General features: G+C 50.8%; 2 protein-coding genes and 1 long non-coding RNA gene across 14 annotated transcripts in view; 2 read left to right on the forward strand and 1 right to left on the reverse strand.

Annotated features, from left to right (window-relative positions):
• COQ8B (coenzyme Q8B) lies at window positions 1-16,524 on the forward strand. Of its 5 annotated transcripts, none has more exons than XM_077131805.1 (15): window positions 1-101; window positions 455-559; window positions 661-780; window positions 916-982; window positions 2,811-2,888; window positions 5,451-5,573; window positions 5,720-5,805; window positions 6,854-6,994; window positions 7,074-7,155; window positions 8,007-8,100; window positions 9,570-9,711; window positions 9,802-9,909; window positions 12,728-12,793; window positions 15,048-15,134; window positions 15,434-16,521. In XM_077131805.1, the coding sequence occupies exons 2-15, from the start codon at window positions 458-460 to the stop codon at window positions 15,806-15,808; spliced, it is 1,671 nt and encodes a 556-aa protein (XP_076987920.1). In that variant the 5' UTR covers window positions 1-101; window positions 455-457; the 3' UTR covers window positions 15,809-16,521. The 5 variants fall into 5 exon arrangements, with proteins under 5 accessions (XP_076987920.1, XP_076987924.1, XP_076987923.1 ...); XM_077131809.1 differs by lacking the exon at window positions 1-101 and adding an exon at window positions 119-146; XM_077131806.1 differs by lacking the exons at window positions 1-101; window positions 455-559 and adding an exon at window positions 1,227-1,299 and having other exon boundaries at window positions 740-780; window positions 15,434-16,524.
• On the reverse strand, window positions 7,963-16,925 carry LOC143659153 (uncharacterized). Of its 2 annotated transcripts, none has more exons than XR_013163439.1 (3): window positions 16,886-16,925; window positions 10,003-10,108; window positions 7,963-8,480 (listed from the first exon to the last, which is right to left on the reverse strand). It is a non-coding gene; the product is annotated as an uncharacterized LOC143659153 (long non-coding RNA). The 2 variants fall into 2 exon arrangements; XR_013163438.1 differs by having other exon boundaries at window positions 16,876-16,916.
• Window positions 16,649-21,534, forward strand: part of NUMBL (NUMB like endocytic adaptor protein) — a 24,349-nt gene continuing 19,463 nt past the window's right edge. For 2 of the 7 annotated variants that reach the window (XM_077131799.1, XM_077131798.1), the window contains exons 1-2: window positions 16,650-16,778; window positions 20,802-20,886. Coding sequence is in view for 2 of the 7 variants with exons in the window: in XM_077131801.1 (XP_076987916.1) it covers window positions 17,282-17,305; window positions 20,802-20,886 (109 nt within the window). In the remaining 5 variants the exon portion in view is untranslated. Of the gene's footprint in view, window positions 16,779-17,056; window positions 17,306-17,381; window positions 17,577-17,916; window positions 18,222-20,801; window positions 20,887-21,534 lie in introns of those variants that run through there. The other 5 variants (XM_077131801.1, XM_077131802.1, XM_077131800.1 and 2 more) reach the window with 4 other exon arrangements.

A 21,534-nucleotide genomic window follows, 5' to 3' on the forward strand; every position in this document is an offset into this window, starting at 1 on the left:
GCTGACCGGAGGGGGCGGGGTGTGAAGGCTCCCGGAAGCAACAGAGGCCCAGCGCGGTGCGGACCCGCAGTCACGGAGCTGTGGGTGCCTAGCAACAGGGGGTAGGCAGTGCCTAGCAACGAGGGGGTGCTCGGAGAAGTGGAAAGGTAGTCCTGGAGGACCTGTGGGTGTCTAGCAACGAGGGAGGATCCTAGCAACGGCGTGGGGTGGGACAGGGGGAATGTGAGTTTGGGGGGTCACGCGGGAAGGGCTATGGGTTCCTAGCGACCAGGGAAGCCCAGAGAAACTGTGGGGGTCTATCAACTAGGGAATGAAGTCTTTTTTTGGGAGAGGGGTGAGAGTCTTAGAGAACGTGGACACAAGAGGAATGTGGGGACTTCGCAAAGAAGGGGGAACAAAGTAGGGAAGTCAGCCCCGCAATCCGACCTGAAATATCCCTCCTCTTCTCCCCTAGCTGATGTCGCTGGGGATGAAGGTCCTTCTGCGGGGGACCTGTGGACAGCTGGGCCGGACTATTGGTCTGCGTTGTGGGGCCCTGGAGTCTGGGCCTCACTGGTGGGTAAGAGGCTGGGGAGGGGTCCTTGATGGGAAGAGGCAGGGAGGGAGGCTTCTGGGGGTAAATGAACAGGGACATTCCTTAACAAAGTTTGTCTCTTGCAGGGGCCAAGTGGGAGTTCTTGGGCCCAAAGATGTCATCAGGACAGGCCTGGTAGAGGCCTTGATGAGGAGGACATTCGCAGGGCACGGGAGGCACGGCTCAGGAAGACGCCCCGGCCCCAGGTATCAGTGCCTTGCACCAGCCACACCCCAAAAAGGCCCCTGGAGCTTGGGGAAGGGAGAATCAGCAGGTTGGTTTGGCTCCCTAGGCTGGGTGCTGGCTCTCCTGCTCTCAGACCCTCTCTCCCCATTTCCTAGCTGAGTGACCGCTCTCGAGAACGCAAAGTGCCCACCTCCCGTGTCAGCCGCCTGGCCAACTTTGGGGGTAGGTGTGACTGTGGAGAATCGTGACCTAGCCCAGAGGGGGTGGCATTTAAAGAGCAAAGCAAAAGAGAGAGTGAATCAGAATACAGAGGAGAAAGAGAGATAGAGACAGAGGCCCACAGAGCCAAGAGAAGTAGAGAGGAATGTAAATGATAACTTTTATTATGAACATCGGACGTGCAAGTCCCCATATACACATGGTCTTTCTGCACTGTCTCTAACAAATATTTATTTCCATTTTATAGATGAGGATATGGAGGCCAGGAGAAGAGAGGTAACTTGCCTCAAGGTCACACAGCAGGATGGTTCAAGCATCAGGTCATAACCTGCTTGAAATAATTTTGTGTGTTGTAACCAGAATTAAAAACAAAGAAGAATAGAATAGAAAATGGGAGTACAGCTATATAATAAGGAAAAGTATTGGTTTGTGAGCCTTATCATGTTCTATTTTACATCACAGTGTAAGATCATTATATTTGTGAACCATTCATTGTTCTGCACTGGTTACTGTGGATTGTGGTTCAATTTTTAAAGGCACTTATTCACAGTATAAAGAGGCAGCCAAGTGCAATTGTTAAAGCTTTGGCACCAGCCTGCCAGGGGTTCAAGGTCTGATTCTGCCATGTCCTCACTTTATGTCTCTGGGCAAGTTGTTTCACTTCTCTGAGCCTCAGTTTCCTTTTCTGTAAAGCATTTTTTCTATAAAACCTATCTCATGAGGATGTGAGAGTAAAATGAGTTAGTAACTGAAAGGCACTGGCAACAGTTCCTGGCATGTAGAAATGGGTCAGAAGATGCCACTTACAATTATTTACAGAGAAGATGACAGGGAAAGAGGCAGAGGGACACAAAATGTCCTTAGGGCCAAGAAGAGAGAGGAAGCAGAAAAAATCAGAAGCAGAGAGAGAACATAAAAGGGAGGAACCGAGAGAAGAGATAGAAGCCAAGACAGAGCTGTCAGGTAGAGAGAAGGAAAGATGGAGAAATGTTGGACTTTAAAAACAAGAGAGGAGCACAAAGAAGAGAAGATGGGGACAGAGAAACAGAAGGCACAAGAAGACAGAGAGTCCAGGAGGATCATTCTGGCACCTTCTTAATGTTGGCTGCACATTAGAATCATTGTTTTTTTTTTTTCATTAATTAAAAAAAAATTTTTTTAAATAAAAAAAACACCAAACAAATGCAAACATTCGTAATTTTTGATCATTCCGTTCTACATATATAATCAGTAATTCACAGTATCATCACATAGTTGTATATTCATCATCATGATCATTTCTTGGAACATTTGCATCTATTCAGAAAAAGAAATAAAAAGAAAACAGTAAAAAATACATACATACCATACCCCCCACCCCTCCCCCTCACTGATCACCAGCATTTCACTCTAAATTTATTTTAACATTTGTTCCCCCTATTATTCATCTTTATTCCATACGTTTTACTCATCTGTTAATAAGGTAGATAAAAGGAGCGTCAGACACATTAGAATCATTGGGTTTAAAAAAAAAAAATTTCCAGGACTTAAACTCAACCAGTTAATTCAGGATCTCAGGGATACACTTGGGCTTTGTATTTATAAAAGCTCCTCAGATGAATCTAACATGCAGCCAGGGCTGAGAACTGCTTGTTTAGGAGACAGAGACATGGAGAAAGGAATAGAGAAATAAGTAGCCTTATGTTGAAGGGATCCCCAAGCAGGGGAAAGTAAGAAAACTGAATTGAGGACAGAAAGATGCAGATTTGGCAATAAAGAGTTGGGGAGGAGAGCGGGTAGGGAGGGATCTCCTGTGGCAAGGAGGCACTCAGGTTTCTCTCTCATTTCCCAGGACTGGCTGTGGGCTTGGGGCTAGGAGCGATGGCTGAGGTGGTCAAGAAGTCCCTGCAAGGTGGACCTTTACAGTCAGGTGAGTAAGCCACACTGCCTGGGGTTCAGACCCTGGCCTTGCTGTGTGACGGGGCAAGTGGCTTCACCTCTCTGAGCTCTAGATTCCTCATCTGGTAAATGGAGGTAATGATAATTTACCCACCCCTTAGGATGATTGTGACATGCACAGAACAGGGCTAAGCCCCTATCAGGGCCTTGATTAATAGAAGCATATGATCTGAGAAAAAGTTCCAGCCATTGGGACTTGAATTCCTAACTCTGAGCAGGAGAAGAAAGCTGAAACTAGGACTGCCAATGGGGATCTATATACTACAGAGGCAGAATTAGACGTGTAGAGAGAAGAATTTGTAGGTAAGATTCCCTAAGAAAATTAATGTCTTGAAACAATAGCAGGAGTGGATAAGTGGATATTCTAGATTAAAAAGAGACTAAAGAGACATGAACTGACAGATGGATGCATGAACCTTGATTAGAGCTCAGTTTGAAAAAAAACAGCTGTATAGACTTTGCAGGGACAATTGGGGAAATTTGAGTATGGACTGGATGGTGGATGATATTAGAGAATTAGGGTTAATTTTCTTAGTTTTGATAAGATGTGATAATAGTACCATGATTATGTGGGGGAATGTCCTTATTTGTAGCAGAAAAATACTGAGGGCTTTAGGGGTTAAGTGTACCTACATTCAAGTGGGCCAGCAAAAAAAGAATAATAGTAAGTGTGTAAGTATAAACATACACACAGATAAAATAGATGAGGCTGAATGTTACAATTTACAACAAGCTGGAGGGTGTGCAGGTATCCCTACAACATGCTTGCAACTTTTCTGTCTGTTTGGATTGTTTTCAAAATGAAAAGTTAGGAGTGGGGGGAGGATTAGGCTTTAGAATGAGGCAGACTCGAACCTGCCACTTCCCTGCTGTCTGACCCTGAGCCAGGTACTGCTCTTCTCTGAACCTCTTGCTTCCTCACCTTGAAAAGGCATTAGTAGTTCTTCCTGGGGTGGTTGTAGGAATTCAGGCATAGAATCCATGAAGACATTTAATTCTGCCTGGCATTCAATAAAGAACTCAATAAAATGTTCTATCAAGTAAATAAGAGCCTAATAAACACTTTACTGAAGAATGGTTCAATTTGCCTACAGAAATGTGCACATATAACTGTACAGCTTGAAGCATTTTCAGAAAGTAGGCACATTTGTGCACCCAGATCTGAAAACCCTAAAACAACAGTTGTCAAACTTTTTGGTCTCAGGATCTCTTCACAACCTGAAAACTGATGAATGGATAAACAAAATGTGGCAGACCCATACAATGGAATATTATTTTATCATAAAAAGGAATGAAGTCCTAAGCATGTTACAACATGGGTGAACCTTGAAAACATTATGATGAGCAAAAGAAGCCAAACATAAAAGGTTACACACTCTATGATTCCATTTACATGGAACATTCAGAATAGGCAAATCTATAGAGACAGAAAGTAGATTTGTGGTTGGGGAACTGGGGGACTTGGGAGGAATGAGGAGTGACTTTTTAGGATGATGAAAATATTCTAAAATTGAGTGTGGTGATAATTGGACAACTCTGAATGTACTAAAACCCACTGAATGACTCTTTAAATAGTTGAATTCTATAGTAATGTGAATTATATCTCAGTAAAGCTGTTAAAAAAATAAATTGAGGATCTGAAGAAGCTGGCTTATGTGGCTTATATGTATCAGCATTTACTCTGTTAGAGATTAAAACTGAAAACATGAGAGTACACATGCCCACTTTCCATCAGCTGTCAGAGCTGACATCACCACATGTCAGGAAGCCTCTGGAAGCACTCATGGGAGAATGAGAGGGAAAAGGAGAAATAAAATATTATTATTATTATTATTATAAAAATAGTTTTGATCTCATAGACCCCGTTTAGGGTCTCTAGGACCCTCAGGGATCCCCAAATTGCAGCCCTAGGAGATTTTCAGAAGTTCCTCTCGTGCCCCCCTCTAGTTAGTCCCTCACTAAGGGTAAACATTGGCTTGACTTTGACATCTTAGATTTATTTTGCCTGTGTTTGCTCTTTATATAAGTGGAATCAGAGAGTGTATTCTCTTATGTGTCTGGCTTCTTTCACTTAATGTCATATCTGTGAGACAAATCCATGTTCTTGTGTGTGGTTGTAGACTGTCTTGTACTGTAATATTCTATTCTGCGACTGCCCCACGATATGTTGATTCCTGCTGTTGATGGTCACTTGGGTGGTTTCCAGTTTGAGACTGTTAGGGACAGTGCATCTGTGACCTTCTTTTCATATCTGTTGGTGGATACACTGATCCATTTCTCCTGAGTGTATGCCTAGAGGAGGAATTGCATTGGTTATGTGTGTGGGTGGCTTTAGCAGAAACGTCCCAAACGTTTTTCCAAGGACTTATGTCACAGCACACTTACAGCATGATATGAGAGTTTGGGTTGCTCTGTCTCTTTGTGCACACTTGATATTGTCTTTTTCATTTTAGCCATCCCAGTGGGTATACGGTAGTGTTCTACTGTTTTATTCTTGGGATTGTAATACTAATGATTATTCTCTCCTCCCTAGAGGGTGGCTCCCAATTGGGCTCCAATCCTTTCCTGTCAGAGGCCAATGCTGAGCGGATTGTGCAGACCTTGTGTACAGTTCGGGGGGCCGCCCTCAAGGTTGGCCAAATGCTCAGCATCCAGGGTACAGCACAACCCTTGACCCCTGACCCTGCTTCTACTCCATCCCACCCCACCCCACCCACCCCCAAGCCCCAATTTCAGATACTCACCCAGAGGCCCCTTTTTGCTTCCTCCCTCACTGATTCCCTTGTCCCATGCTCTCCCCAGATAACAGCTTCATTAGCCCCCAGATCCAGCGCATCTTTGAGCGAGTCCGCCAGAGTGCTGACTTCATGCCTCGCTGGCAGATGGCGGTAAGTACTTGGTAGGATAGTGCTGGCGAGGGGTCAGGCTCCCCCACCCCAGCCTCACCTGCCCATCCCTTTTGGCATCATTGCTTTACTTGCTGTCTGGCTGTGAGCCTCAGATTCTTCATCTGTAAAATGGGGAATACCAGAACCCACACCCTACGCACAGTGGTAATAATTAAATGAGCGGGAAGGTGCGGTGCACTTAGTACTATACCCAGCATGGAGTCAGTGTCAGAGCCTGTCAAGGTTATCAGAGGGGCAGCAAAGCACCAAGGCTAAAGGCCAGGCAGCATGGATTCTGACTCTACCCCTTGCCACCTGTGTGATCTTGGACACATGGCTCAACCTTTCTGTGCCTCACTTACCTCATCTGTGAAATGGGGATGGTGACGGCAACACCCACATCACGGAGTTACAGCACTTAAAGTACATAAGGCATGTCAGACAGCCTCTGATGCACACAGTGACAGGCAAGCTTTAACTACGATTATGACTGCTTTTTTAATTAAAAAAGATCTTATCAGTAAATGGGTTGGTACAGAACCTGGCACCAAGTTAATCCCCGAGCCCTGAGCTGAACTAGTAACTGAATAGGGTGTAGGGTCCAGAACCCAGCCACCTGCCTGCCTTCGGATTGCTTCCGCTCACTCACCATGTAACCTTGGGCAATTACTGCCCCCTTCTAGGGCCGCTCTGAATAGGACCCAGCCTGCAGGAAGCCCTCAGTAAATTTAGCACTTCATCATATTAACTATGAGTTAATAATATGCTATACCAGGAAAATAAAGGATTTCTTCCTTTTTAATTCTAATAATAGCAGTCCCTATAAAAGCCTGTACAGCCTAGAGAGTGCAGGCTCGGGAGATGCCTGTTGGACTGGATTGTCTGGTCTGCTACTACTTCAGTTTCTTCACCTGTAGACTGGGATAGTAGCAAAGAGCTTGGCCCAGGGGCCAGTGTGTGGTGAGTGAGCGTTAGCAAGCAGTAGTGAGCCCAGGGAAGGAACCAAGCCATCCCCTCCAGATGGTGATGGTGTGACCACTCCCCTCAGAGAGTTCTCGAAGAGGAGCTTGGCAGGGACTGGCAGACCAAGGTGGCCTCCTTGGAGGAGGTGCCCTTTGCCGCTGCCTCCATCGGGCAGGTGCACCAAGGTGTGCTGAAGAACGGGACAGAGGTGGCTGTGAAAATCCAGGTGAGAGGGAGGCAGGGCAGGGGTGGGAGTGGGATCCTGCCCTTCCAGAGGAGTGACTCCTTACTTCCCTCCCCTGAAGTACCCAGGCATTGCCCAGAGCATCCGAAGCGACGTCCAGAACCTGCTGGCAGTGCTCAAGGCAAGCATGGTCCTGCCTGAGGGTGAGGCCCCCACACCACCCGTGACTGAGGGAGGGGTACCCCAGAGAGAAAATAAGGCTGAGCAGAGAGATTGAAGCCAACACAGGGCAGGGTGTACATACCTGCACACAAGTGTGTATACTGGAAACAGGAAGAAGGGATGCCAGGGCAGGGGGAGGCCCAGAGCATGTGTCTGCGTTGTATGTCAAGTGTGTACATGAGTGTGGTTGTGTAATAGAGACACCAAGCCACAGAGAGGCCCAGAGAGCATGAGTGTGTGTAGAAAAGAAAAACAGAGATTCTGACAGAGAACCCAAGAGTCAGGGCCCAGATGGAAAATCAGAAACAGATGCACAGAGGGTGTGTGATGCAGAAAGAGGGACAGCAGGTGTGGATGAGAGCCCCAGGAGCTGAAAGGGGGTGTAAGCAGGACAGCATGTGTGTGTTAGAGCACGTGAGAAAGCGCCTGAAGGAGATGAAACAGCTGAGTGCACGTGTATGTATGGGAGGGAGAGAAGGAGGGAGAGACTGGCCTGGAGTGAGATTCAGAGGCAGAGATTCAGGGTGAGAGAGAAAATATGAAAAATCAGAATAGCTGTCATGTGTGACTATGAAAGCGATGCCTGGGGCCCCACGCAGACCCCAGGAGAGAGCCTCAGAAGAGACTGCACTTGTGTGAGGGGCAGAAGGAAAGTGCAATGCCTGTGGGGAGGTTCAGACCTGGGCAGAGACTGAGTGTGTGTGTGTGTCTGGAGGGCAGGAACAGCTAGAGACAGGGAGAGATAGAGGAGACATCCACAAGTGGAAGCCTGTGGGATTGGGCGGGTGGGGGGTTGGACATGGCTCTCCCTTGACATGGTGGCCCTTCTCAGGCCTGTTTGCTGAGCAGAGCCTGCAGGCCTTGCAGCGGGAGCTGGCTTGGGAGTGTGACTACCGTCATGAGGCAGCCTGTGCCCAGAACTTCAGGTGAGCTGAGCCCCCCACAAGGCCCTCAGGGACCCTATTCCCCCAGCTTTTTTCCTTCCTTCCTTCCCAGACTCAGTGGGAAGAGGTTGCCCCCATAGTTTCTGGCAGCTGGTGCCCTGGAGTGGGGCTGGTAGATTTTTTTCCTTTCATTCATTTGTTCATCCTCCTTCATTACTTCATTTAGCCCCTTGTATCCTCTGTGAGCTTGGGCAGTTCACTTCTCTCAGTTTCTTCATCTGTGGTCTGACACTGGAGATGGACTCTTCAACTGGTAGTTGTCAGATAGTGAGATACCAGTATATCACTGTATTGACAAAGATGAAAAATTCTGACATTGCCAAGAGCTGGTCAGAGTGAGGCTCCAGAGTATCCTTTGTACACTGTGAGCAGGAGGGGAAATTGGTATAAGAACTTTGGAAAACAGTTTGGCATCATCGAATAAGGCTAGATTTCATGTACCCTTCAACCCAACAGTTGCCCTTCTAAATTACTCCAGGAATACTTGTGCCAGTGCACTCCCACAGACTTTTCTAGAAGCCTGAGGGCAGCATTTTTTACAATAGCCCCAAACTAGAAGCAACTCAAATCTTGAGCCACAGCAGAATGGATACATAGATTACGGTATGTTTAACAATGGACTATTATATAGCAATGAAAAATGAATGCACTGCAGCTACATAGAACAATGTGGGAGCTGAGACGACCTCTTCTACTCCCTTCTTCCAAAATGGATTTCCCATTGTCCTTAGAATAAAATGTACATCCTTCCCCTAGCCCCTGCCCACCCTCTTGGCACCCCTAAGTCTACTGCACCCACCCCACTAGTCCCCATCAAGAAGCCTTGCTCACTTTCTTTGCCTCCCAAATCTTACAGCAATATACTTCTTTTAATATAGAATTGGTCTGCCTTTTAGAGTGTTATCTCGGGGACAGGCCCTGGGGCTGCTTCATCTACAGCTCTGCCCCCAGCATTGTCCCCTCAGAGGTGGTTACAGGGATGGATTCTTTCCCTTTAATTGCTAGTGTTCAGAGTAGTGAATTATATATTTTATATTAGTGATTATTTGGGGGGATGACAATGAATAAATTGATAAAAGAAGTAATGTAGATCAAGCTAAATACTTTGAGCATATCCTGGGAGCAATCTGAGGCTACTGAAATGTTTCAGGTAGCAAAGTGACAGCTGAGTCTCCTGCAGCACCCAGTTTAGGGGCAGCCATGCAAGAGCTGCTTGGAGATATGTGTTGAATGCATAAAGAAAATGTATGAGTTGAGTGTCAGTCCAGTCAGATATTGGCCATCATTCAGGGCAGACAGAGATTTCCCAGAGACAGACAGAAGAGAATGGAATAAAGGAAAGTAAGGCATAGACTATTTATGGAGGACTTCTCAGATGAGAAGTAGGTCTTGAGCTGGACCACAGGAACCTTAAGCCTGAGGCCCTGTCCCTGCCCTCTCTCCCGCCCTAGGCAGCTGTTGGCAGGGGACACTTTCTTCCGGGTGCCAGCTGTGATCAAGGAGCTGTGTACAACGCGGGTGCTGGGCATGGAGCTGGCCGGAGGGGTTCCCCTGGACCAGTGCCAGGGCCTGAGCCAGGACATCCGGAACCAGGTACACAGCCCTGTGGGGCAGCAGGGAGGGAATGGTGTGAGGGCTCTTTGGGGGAAGATCTCACTAGGATGTCTGTTACTCCTCGCCCAGATCTGCTTCCAGCTTTTGAGGCTATGCCTACAGGAGCTGTTCGAGTTCCGATTCATGCAGACCGACCCTAACTGGGCCAACTTCCTATATGATGCCTCCAGCCATCAGGTTGGTTCCCTATGTTATATGTCAGTATCTGCTAGCTGCTGTAACAAATATTCCCTAACATTTCAGTTGTGCAACACAATAATAGTTTATTACCCATGCAACAGGCTGGGATGGCTGTCCTCCATGCGGTGATTCAGGGATCAAGTCTCTTTCACGTTTGAGGTTGTGCAGTCCTGTAGGGTTCTGCAATGCTCTGCTTCTAGTGAAAGGGGAAAGAGCAATTGAGAAAGTAACTCACTTCCTAACTGCTCTGTTCAAAAGTGACATATGTCCTTCACAAGTCCATTGGTGAGAATTTGTCCCACAGCCCATCATGGTGTAAGAGGCACTGGGAAATGGAGTCCCTGGTTTGGTAGGAGCTTCTTAGCAGCAGTGTGGCATGATAAAAGGGGGAATGGAATTTTTGGAAAGCAGTTAGCCATCACCCCTACACTTGTCATTCATTTAGAAAACACTAAGCACCACTTTCCGCCCAGTACAGTGATGACAAGATATCCTGATTCCTGCCTTCTCAGAGTTCCCAATCCAGTGGGAGAAACAGACTTGTCCCCAGACAGTGATGACCTAGAGCAGTTTAAGGACTGTGATGTGGACGCCTAGGGGGTTGGGAAGCCCTGGAAAAGCCTGACCCTGCCTGGGGGCAGGGAGGAGCGTTCCCAGCGGAGTGCACACAGGGCACCAAGGCCTGGAGGATAGAGTTCAGACGAGAAGGCTTTCAGCAGGCATGTGCACATCTTCAGCTTTACGCGTGATTGCCAAGTGCTCTCCAAAGTGGTCTAGACCCATCTGATCCCCAGAGGGATCTTTCTGAAACACCAGCCTGGCCAACATGTCCCTCTTCAGCTCCCCACTACCCTCAGGACCTCATGGCCTCATGAACCTCTGCCCCTTGCCTTTCCCCTTCCCCCACTGAATACACCACCCTGCTCCCCTTCTAGGCTTATACCCCACATATGTATTTTTTCTAATTCTGGGAGGTAACATGAGTCCTGACATCAATTTGTTGAGTCCTAACATTTTTTTTTTGTATGTTAAGTTTTTATCAATAAAAATATTAAAAAAAAAAAAAAAAGAAGGGTATTGGCATGGCCCCATTTTGATTTTTTCCCTTCATTGCAGGAGAAAAGCCTGAGACCAAATTTCCCAGAGTCCCTTTTTCTGCGTGGTCCCAGGTTAGAGTCTCTGATGATATAGAAGCCAGGGGAGACAGTGCCATCATCATGCAGTGGCAGAATCAAGCAAACACGTGGCAGGTAGCAGATGTGAGGTTCCCCATAGCTTCTGAGTCTGCTTGGCAGAGGCTGTCCATGAGATTCCCATTTGCCATGCCTTCCAGGTGAGCCACTTGCTTCTAGAGGTGGTTTCCCCATCTTTAGGTCCACAGTCCTCTGATTCCCGTATGTAAAATCCTTCCCATCTGTGAATACTGGCTTCTGTTTTCCTTATCGAATCTTGACTGATACAGGACTCTGGTCATTCTCAGTCCTAATGGCCCTAGGAACTTTCTATTCACTTTTTTGGGCTTTGAGTCATGATCTGCAGACCAGGAATTTTGTTTAATCAGAACTTTACTATGCCCTTTCCACTGAGTGAGGTAAGGCCCCACCCAGGTGACTCCCTTAGAATCTCGGGATTTTGAGTGGTCTGGGGGCCAGAGCAGCCACTGGAGCTTCATCAGTGGAAACACTCCAAAATTGCATTGGCCAACCCAACATATACCAAACACTTACTCTTTGGAAGACACCGAGTTAAACTTTGAAAGATAAATATAGAATCAACATACATGTTTCCTAACTTCAAGGAATTTCCAGGTTGTCTAGGAAGGGCAGAAGTAGACTGCCCTAGCGGCCATGACTGTGTTCTCTCCTAACATTTTTTGTTTTAAGGAAATAAAGTAGAGAATATCAGCATGTAGAAAGTCACATAGTTTCTAGACATTTTTGTTTGAGTTTTTAATGTTTATATGCGTGTGTCTGTAGTGGTGTTCAGTATACAATGGACTTCTTCCTGTGAGTTGTGGTCCACAGTTTGAGCTGCAGCATCCTGGTGAACCTTTTGAACATGTATTCACTGAGCATGTCTCTACTAGTCGAGGCAGGAGCACCACAGTACCCACCAACCAGATAAATGCACCGTGATGTCTAATTCAATGAAGTCCTTTCACAGTAGCGAAAACTAGAGACTGAGCTAGCACTCCACAGAGCCCTCAGGACATCTTGCAAAACTACATTGGCCAAAAGGAACAAGTTGCGGGATAAACTATAGTGAATAACAGTCACACAAAGTTTTAACACCTGTGAAACACATGTATATTGTTGATGGGTGTGCGTATGTATAGAAAATGGGGGAAAAAATGTGCTCACGGGAAGGATAAGCCTAGTTTCTGAGCAGTGGGGACCTTGGGAGAGTGGGTGGGGGCGCATGGGAGGTGGGACACAGGAGGTGTCACCTGGATTGGTAATATTTTAAATTTTCAGCTGGGTAGTGGGATTTGTGGATGTTCCTTTTACTTTTCTGTACAGTTTTAAATTGTTTTCTGGACTTTTCTGCATGCCTAGAATGCATTATTATAAAAGCAATTAAGATTTTAAAAATAACAACCCGAATCCTCCAGCGGCTGTGTGGGGATGGGTCGGAAGACTTAGAGGCCAAGAGCCTAGTGAGGTAGGGGGGAGAGGGGAGGGAGGACAACTCTTGCAGAAGAAGGTAGAAAGCAGGGTCATGGGAAGGAGAGATAGATGAATCCAGGCTGCCCTCCAATAGACAATGGGGGGCATTGATGGCTCCTGGTATTCCTTTCACTATTCCTTGTTCCCAGGTGACTTTGCTGGACTTTGGGGCAAGCCGGGAATTTGGAACCGAGTTCACAGACCATTACATTGAGGTGAGCAGCCCCCTCTCCCCTGCCACTCACTCCTGGTCGGGGCCCCTGAAGGGCCAAGGCCCAGGACAGAGACTGAGGCAGGGGCAAGAAGGAGAAATACAGTATCTGGAGCTGAGAAATAAGTATTAGTAAAATCAGTAGCAGCTAGCAATAACTGAGCACTTAACATTGTGTCAGGCACTGTTTTGTCTTTACATACAGTAAGTGATTTAAGTCTTAGAGCAAGCCCAGGAGTCAGGACCATCACTGTTCTGCTATGGCCATCTTGTCAGTACCCCCTCTTCCCAGCCGTGCGCCCACAGTCCTCCCAAGCAGGGCCAGCTCCCTCCTCTCCCTGGGGGCAGCTCTGCTGCTCCTAAAGTACATGTGATTCCCTGTCACCCCATTCCTCCCACCTACCACGGTTGCTTTGTCACAGAGGACATCATCTCAGTAATGTATCAAGTTTGGACATTCGACCTGGATCTTCTAATCACTTAATCTTCAATTCAAACAACCTCTCACACCCCCTTGGTCACAGTAATGACCAAACCCGCCTAGGTCCCTGTTTTCACAGTGCTCACAGTCCAATGGAGGATGGACAGTGATGACCCAGAGCAGTCAGAGCAGGGAGGGGGGGAATCCAGGGGACTGCGGGAGCCCAGAAGAGGGGCCCAATCCAGGTTGGAGGCCAGGGAGGGCTTCCTGGAGGAAGGGACATCTGAGTTGAGACCTGAAGAATGAGAAGTTCAGTACTAACTGGGAGGGCAGGTGGGGTGGAGCAGAGTCAGCAGTGGGGCTGGAGCCCAATCAGCCTGGGTCTTAAAGGCCACTCTTGTTCTTGATCCTATTGCTCTGGAGAGCCAGAGAAACAATTTGGGCGGGGGAGAGACGATTTGAGCAAGGGAGGGTAGTCAGAATTGGAAAGCTCACTCCAAATGAGGGGAGTGTTTAAGGCCCGGTCCTGAGCCCATGGAGGTTGTGGGTAGGAGACAAGACAGTGGTGGGAGAGATGCCTAGGGGATGGTTGGTGGAGCTAATGTCCTGGAGGTGGGAGGAGGGAAGAATTTGGGACAGGGCTCTGGCCTGGGGACTGGGATGGCAGGGTCATCTCTGAGATGGAGACAGGAAGGAAGACCTCCCACCTCCTTCCCACCCCTGCTTCCCCAGGCCCCATAGGGCTCTCTCTGCCTACCCTGGAATGAGGCACAAAGCCAAGGTCTCTCTGAGTAGGTTGAATATCATCCCTCCTCCCCCCACCTGCTTAGCAAGACCCTTCTGCTACCTCCCCAGCCTTTTCCAGTTAAAAAGTCCTGTCATACTAGCCCCTGAGGACCAGAGGCCCAACAGATGGCCTGGGGAGCTGAGACCCAGCACACCAGCAGGAGTCAGAATAGAACTGCCATATTTAATTCTGTACTTCGCTCCTCCACCCAAAGGATAACCAGTAGATAAGGGTTTGGTTTGGGAATCCTGATCTTGCCACACCTCCAGGGCCAGTTTACCCTTCTGCGAGATACGGCCCTTCATATCCACTTCTTCATAATAATAGCAGCTTATCATTTTATGGTGCCTGCTATGTGCAGGCACAGTGCTAAGTACAACCCCTCCCTTATCCTCACAAGAGCCCTTTCAGGAAGAGCCTTTCTCAGCCCCACTTCACAGATGAGCCTGCTGAGGCCTGAAAGCTGAAGTGACTTGCCTGTGGTCCTCAGCCAGCAGGTGGCAGAGCTGGATCGGCCCCAGGCAGCCTGAGGGAGCTCCTGCCTGGAAAGTTGCTTAGCACAGCAAGCCAAGTAGCTCAGCAAAGGCTCACCTTGTGCCTGGTGCTGCTCGGACTAAAACCCCAGGGACCCCTGCTGTCGCAGGGCTCAAAGCCCAGCGTGGGAGATGGATATCAACTAGGCAGTCCAAGAGATGGCACAGGGGCAACCTTGGATGCAATTCTGGGTCATGGTTACATCCTCGTCCCTTTGAGTGTTTGGACCCAGGAACAGCACTTGCCATTTATTTTTCCCTGTGCCATTCCACTGTGGTACTGTCCATATTCACAGCAAGGTGGGCAGAACCCCTTCCCCTGTCCTCGAAAATCCTCAGGTTCTAGAACAGCTTTGAAGGAGACACAGACAGGGGGTAAGGTGGAGAGGGAAAGGCTTCTAGATGAGAGGGCCCAGGTGGATAAGTGTAGTGGTGGGTCGTGGAGCACCCATCTCCAGGTCTTCAGACCCCCTGAACTGCTCAGTTTTCACCCTCTGCCCCATACCCATCTCTCCAGGTGGTGAAGGCTGCAGCTGATGGGGATAGAGACCGAGTCCTGCAGAAATCCCAGGACCTCAAATTCCTCACAGGCTTTGAGACCAAGGTTGGGAGACAGTAGGGAATAGAGGGTGGTGTCCATCCTCGAAGGGGGAGGGGGGCTGCTTATCTCTACTACAGAGAGTGGACACTATTTATACTGGGGAAACTGGAGAGGTGGAGAACTCTAGGAGAGCTGCTTATCTATATTAGGGGTTCTTGAGAAGGAATAGGGGGGAATTGGGGGCTTCTTGTTAATACCTGAGGCTCTGGAGGGAGTTGGGGCTGCTTGTTTCCTGTAGGTTAAGTGGAGGGCTGAGGATCCATACTGGGTGCATTTGCTATGACCCCTCATCCCCACCCTAGGCATGCTCAGATGCCCACGTGGAGGCAGTGATGATCCTGGGGGAGCCCTTTGCCACCCAAGGCCCCTATGACTTCGGGGCCGGGGGCACTGCCCGCCGTGTGCAGAACCTCATCCCCATCTTGCTGCGGCATCGGCTGTGCCCCCCACCTGAGGAGACCTACGCTCTGCACCGGAAGCTGGCAGGGGCTTTCCTGGCCTGCGCACACCTTCGCGCCCATATCTCCTGCCAAGACCTCTTCCACGACACCTACCAGCGCTACTGGGCCAGCCGCCAGGCTAGCCCCACTCTACTGCCTCTGACCAGAGGGGCCTCCAGCCCTGAGACCCCTGCTCTCCCCCACAGACCCTCACTACCTCTCCATACAGGGGTCTAGTCCCATCATGGGCCATTTCCTGCATGGGGCCTCCTATCCCGTCACCCTCCACTCCAGGTCTGGGGAGCCTCTCTAGTCTCCCCAGTCTTGCCCAGCTCCTTCCCTGGTTCTCCGAATTTCATGCCCCAATATCCCTCCCTTTCTCACTACAAAGGGGCCCTAAGCCAGAGAGTGAGTTAACTTATTTTTGCCTCTATTTGAGGGAGCTTTAGGCCCCCTGCAAATCATCTTGGAAATCCAGTCTCATCTACAGGGGGAGCCGGTCACCTCTGCCTCAGACCCAGTTGGGGGGGAGGGGACGGGTCTTCCTGGTTGGTGCCTCCCTCCTCCACCAGCTGCCTCCCCGCCTTCCAGTGTCTGTGCGGGGGTCGGGGTGGGGGGCAGAGTTTGAACCTTCAGTCTGAATAAAAGCGGCCCTCCCCTTCCCCCAGCTCTTTTCTCTGCGCTGGGTGGGGGTGGAGGAAAGGGTCGGAGTGGGAGCTCGTGGGCACCCTCCAGGTGCAGATGGCCGGCACCCCCACTCCCTTGTCTGAAAGCCCCAGCCCTGCCCGGGCCATCTGTTGCCCGGAGCCTCCTTCTCCCCTTTCCCCCTCCCCCCCACGTGCTGACCACCTGCTCGAAGGGCTGTAGCAGCTGAGAAGGCCTCCCCACCACACACCGCCACTCGGGCTCCCGGCTTCAGTCTCCCGCCCCTCGGCTCCCGGCAACCTAGCCTTTGCTAATGGGCTTTAATGTCTCTGCCAGCTGCTTTGCCAAACCCACAGGATTGGAGGAGAGCAGGGCGCAGCGGCAGCCAGAACCGCGCCCAGGTCCCAGCCCGGCGCCCCCGCCCCCAAAGCCAAGCCGCTCGCTCTCCCGGACGCCGGGGTCTGCCCGTCACCCCCGCCCCTTCCCTACGGAAAGCGCCTCGTCACCGCTTCTTCCCGCCCCCGCGTGGCTGGGAGAACCTTGGGGTTGGGAGAAGCTGGAGGTTAGCGGGAACATTTGGGGATTTCGGGCACGGAAGATAGGGGATCTGAGGTCAGAAGTCACCGAAGGGAAGGGAGCTCCCGCCTGGAAGGACTCACTACAGCTCACATGCATATTCAGTCCGACTGGCCAATGGGCGTGGCGGGGCGGTGGCCGCGCTGGGGTGGGCGGGACTATGACCGCGTGTGGGCGTAGCCCGCAGGCCAGGGGCGGGGCTTGAGCCGGTAAGGCCTCAAACCGGGGCGGGGTTCTTTTGCATATATAGCAGGCCGCCGACAAATGGGCGGGGCTGGGGCGGGGAACTGAGGCAGGAGGGGCGCTCCCCCGCCCCCGGAACGGAATCCTCGGGAGAGCGGAGCAGGCTCGCGCGCGTGCATCCCGCACCATCCCCCGGCTCCGGCCCCCGGCCCGCGTCAGACCGAGCTGCAGCCGCCGCCGCTACAGGAGCACTCTGGCAGCGGGGCCCAGTCGGGGCCGCGGGAGGCGGGGGCGCCCAGGCCCTGGATGTCCCGCAGCGCGGCGGCCAGCGTGAGAAGGGCGGGAGAGGGGGGCTCGGGGTGGGGGGCGGTGCCGCTGCTGATGTGGCGGTTGGTGGGAGGCGGCTGGGACGCCCGGATGAAGAGAGGGTGCCAAGGCTGGGGAGGGTGGGTCTGGGCGGGGGTCCAGGCACAGACCCCCACCAAACCAGAGCTTGGGAGACGGGGGTCTCCGGCACGGGCCCTCTCTTGTCAAGCTGGGGATAGGGATCTCGGACACCGACCCCCCGAAAAAGCCAAGGACAGGGGAACAGGGATTCTAGGTAAAACCCTCCTAGCCACGGTCTTGGGGATTGGGTCCCAGACAGGGTTCCTCTATCAAGCCAAGGCCTCGGAGAGGGGATTCTAGACACAATCCCTACTTCGCCTTGCCTGAGGCAGGTCTCAGAGCAGAACGACCCCCTAAGCAGGGTCTTAGGGATAGGGTTTCCTGGCACAGCTTCCCCACCAAGCCATGACCTGGGGAGGCGGTGGGTGGAGGGGGGCTCCAGCCACAGTTCTGCCCCAGGCCTTAGGGATTTCTTGGGTACAACATTCTGCTCCCCCCACCTCACGCTTGGGCGGTGTCTCCCGCACAGCCCCCTCTCTAAACAAGGTCTCTCCAGTGCTTGGGACTCCCTGTCCCCCACACCCATCCCCTCACCCCCTGCCTGAATAGGGGGGATTTCAGACACTGCCTTTCCCCCCAAGGCTTGGTCAGGCACCCAGGGCACAGGCCCCCTGGGCCAACCCTTTGTCCCTGGGGCTGCCCAGCTGTCCCAGAGTGCCCCACCCTTGGACAATGCACCACCTTCACCTCCTGGCCCCTGCCCCCTGCCCCCCAGGCTCCAGGCTGGGCTGAGGGCGGGCTCCCCAGGGACCAGGGTGCAGCCCTGTCTGTCTGCAACGCCCGCAATGACGGCGGCTTTGTGTGTGGTACCTGGGGGGAAGGGGGTGCATGCGATGGGGAGGTGGCTGGGAGTGTGACCCCCATATTTGTGTGACTGTGGCTCTGCGTGTGGACCTTGCAGCTGGTGGCCATGAGGATCTTATGTTGTGTATGTGTGTACATGTGTGTGGTTGTGAGTGTGTGTGCGTGGTCCCTGTATTTGGGTGACTGTGGCTGTGTGTATGACAGCTGCTGGTTTTGTGGGACCCTGCATTTTTAGCCTGTGTTTGAGTGTATGTGTGTTTGTTATTGTGGCTGTGGCTGTGATTGTGTCTTTTGTGGCCCTGTGTTTGGGTAGGGGGGGGTGGCCACAACCAGTATGTGACAGTGTATATGTTGAGACTGGGGTTGGGCATATGTAGTGACTGGCTGAAGATGTGTATGGAGTTGTGACTGTGTATAAGTGGAGTTGCATCTATGACTCTATGCCTGTGTGACTTTCCTATTGACTGAATGTGGTTGTTTGTAGAACTGATTTTGTATGTGATCACATGTCCATGTAACACACCACTGTCTGTGCAACTCCATATGTGACTGCCATTGTATATGAAGTCACACTGAGCCTGTGGTTCTACGGTTCTGTGACAACACTGTGGCTGGATGTGTGTATGACAGTGGTTGTATGTCTGAAGCTATATCTGTGTGTGTGACTGTCAGTATCAGTAAGTGTGATCCTGGGTGACTGTGTATTTAATCGAGTATGTGATTTTGGATATGTATTTGACTTGGTGTCTGAAATCCTCGCTGACTTAAAAGGCTAAATGTATGTGCGGCAGCGCCAGGTAACTGTGTGTCTGTGGGGTTGTGTGTGTGTCTGTGGCTTCTATATTCCTGTGTATGACCGGCCATCTGTGCTTATTTGTGTGTCATGGTCTGCAAGAGGGCATGTGTGTGTAGGCGTGCCACTGTTTCTTCATGTACTTGTTTGTGTGTGTGTTGGACTATTTGTGTTTGGATCTATGTGATTTGGTGATGGGGTGACTGAACCTGTGTACACAGCTCTGTCAGGGATGGGGCCTAGTTACCACGCCACATCTGGGTCACAGCACTCATGTGCCTACACCTGACTATGTATGTGTGATGTGTAAAACTGAAACTGAGTGTTTCTGTCTCTATGTGTGAGATATTTTATGCAGCTGCCAGGCTGTGACTTTGTGCGGCTGTCCACATGAGGCCATGATTGTATGTGGGCTACAGATTTGTCCACATGTTTGTGTGGCTGCATGAAGAGAGATTGTGCGGTTCTCCGTGACACTGTGATGATGTACGGCTGTCAGGGGGATGCTGCATGGTAGCATTGTGGCCATGGGATATATCTGGGTAAGGTGCCCACTTTGGCTTGTGACGTTGGGGACATGCCCATTTCTGAGTGACGAGGACTGAGCCACTGACTGGACAGCCATGTGTGCACGTGCTCACCCCTGGGGAGTGTGGGCTGTCTATGGCTGGGTGCCACGTCTTGAGTGTGTACGTCTGGTTGTAATGTGTAAGGCTGTGGCCGTGGATGTCTCTTTGTGTGATCGTGCAGAGATAACTGTCCATATAAGTGTGGTTATCAGCAAAGACTGCATGTGACTGATATTGTGACCAGATGTGGTCACACATCTGTGATTGGGTTGTGTGTGACTATGTGAAAGTGTATGACCCCAAAGGTGTGTGGCCATGACTGGTCCGGTTGTGCTTGAATGTCTACATGTAGCGGCTCTATACCTGTGGATGCTTGAGCACATGCGTGTGGCTCCGTGTCTGTGGGTGACCAGGTGTGTGTCTGTCTGGCATATCCACAACCAGATGTCAGTGTGCAGTTGTGGTTTTGTCTGTGTGGCTGGGTGCTTATGGGTGACTCTGATGGGGTGTGTTTATGCCTGGCTGGGTCTGGGATGTGGGTCTCAGATGCCTGAGGAAACCTAACTGTCTTCGGGTGTGGCTGTCCATGCGTCGCTCTGGTGGGTGTGCCTGGGCCCAGCTCTCTGCACATGACTGTGAAAGTGTGTGACCAAATGTAAGTAGCTGGTGTGACTTGATGTTTGTGGTAGTGCCTGGGCAGGCTGTGACTCTGTGTGTGTGTGTGTGTGTGTGTGTGTGTGTGTGTATGTGTATGACATGTGGCCAGCTGCGTGAGGTGTCAGCTCCATGTGGCTGTGACTGTTTATGTACATCTCTCAGTGTGCAGCTTTGGTTGTGTCTGTGTGTAATGAAATGTGCTGGGGATGGCTCTAGGCCTGAGCTGACCACACCTGGGTGGCCGAATGACTCAGTGCAGCTTTGGACATGTGTCTGGAAGGAAAAGCCACTCCTCCCTCCCACAGCCCCTTGAGCATCAGGGGCCTCCTGAGGCTAGGATATCCCCAGCCTCCCCGCCTCCTCCCAAAACACACCTACTCGTTCCTGGGCCCTGGGAACCAGGTGGTTGATCACCCTGGTAACGGCTTCTATGACAACCAGGGCTCTCACCCTAGAGGCTGAGATGGAGGGGTTGGCTAACGTCCAAAGGGCCAGTGGGGTAGGGGACTGAGCCCCACCCCAAGCAAACTTCTCACCCTCTCCCTCCCTTGGGCAGGGCGGACCCAGGAGGCCTGAGCAGCATCTGCCCCCAGCCCCCTGTGGGGCCCCGGGGCCCCCTGGGACCTCCAGGACGGAGCCAGGTGAGTCAGACTGGGCTGAGTGGGTGGGTGGGTGAGTGGGTCTGCCTAGCCTGGTTGGAGGAACTTTCTCCCAGTCACACTTGTAGCAGACACCTAAACACCTAGACAGTCATACACACACCGACAATCACATGCACATTGACATTCCCACAGCCACAGGTGCAGAATGACCCTGTTGCACATGGACATACACATAACCACAGACACATACAGAGTCTAACACATGCACACAGTTGACGAGCTCGTTCATATCCACACACACTCGTTAAGGCAGTGACAGGCATGCTGGTGAGCATGCTTAAGGAGAGAGTCGCTGCCACCAACAAACAGACACACACATATGTTAACGAGGACGAGCCACGTGTAGGGACATATGGATATGTTCCCACACGATACTGAGACTTCCTCACATAGGCAACCAGAGGCTCTCACCCGATACCAACTCTCACATACAGGCTCTGGAGACACTTTTCACATAGACGACCTCACCGACAACACGCACAGACCCACACTTGACAAAAATTGCTCTTTCACAGACTCACCCCACGGATAGCTCCTGTGAACCCACGTTCTCATAAACAGCTACACTTTGGCACATAGGCTCAGCCTCCCAAATAATGCTCAGCCCTCTCCTAGGCAACAGCCACA

The sequence above is a fragment of the Tamandua tetradactyla genome, chromosome 16, assembly GCF_023851605.1.
Source record: "Tamandua tetradactyla isolate mTamTet1 chromosome 16, mTamTet1.pri, whole genome shotgun sequence".
In the NCBI taxonomy this organism is placed as follows: Eukaryota; Metazoa; Chordata; class Mammalia; order Pilosa; family Myrmecophagidae; genus Tamandua; species Tamandua tetradactyla.

Coding starts and splice junctions, on each gene's coding strand:
- COQ8B (XM_077131805.1), top strand. CDS start 458: ATGTCGCTGGGGATGAAGGTCCTTCTGCGGGGGACCTGTGGACAGCTG. Junction 2,889..5,450: donor AGGTGGACCTTTACAGTCAG/GTGAGTAAGCCA, acceptor TCTCCTCCCTAG/AGGGTGGCTCCCAATTGGGC. Junction 12,794..15,047: donor TCACAGACCATTACATTGAG/GTGAGCAGCCCC, acceptor CCATCTCTCCAG/GTGGTGAAGGCTGCAGCTGA.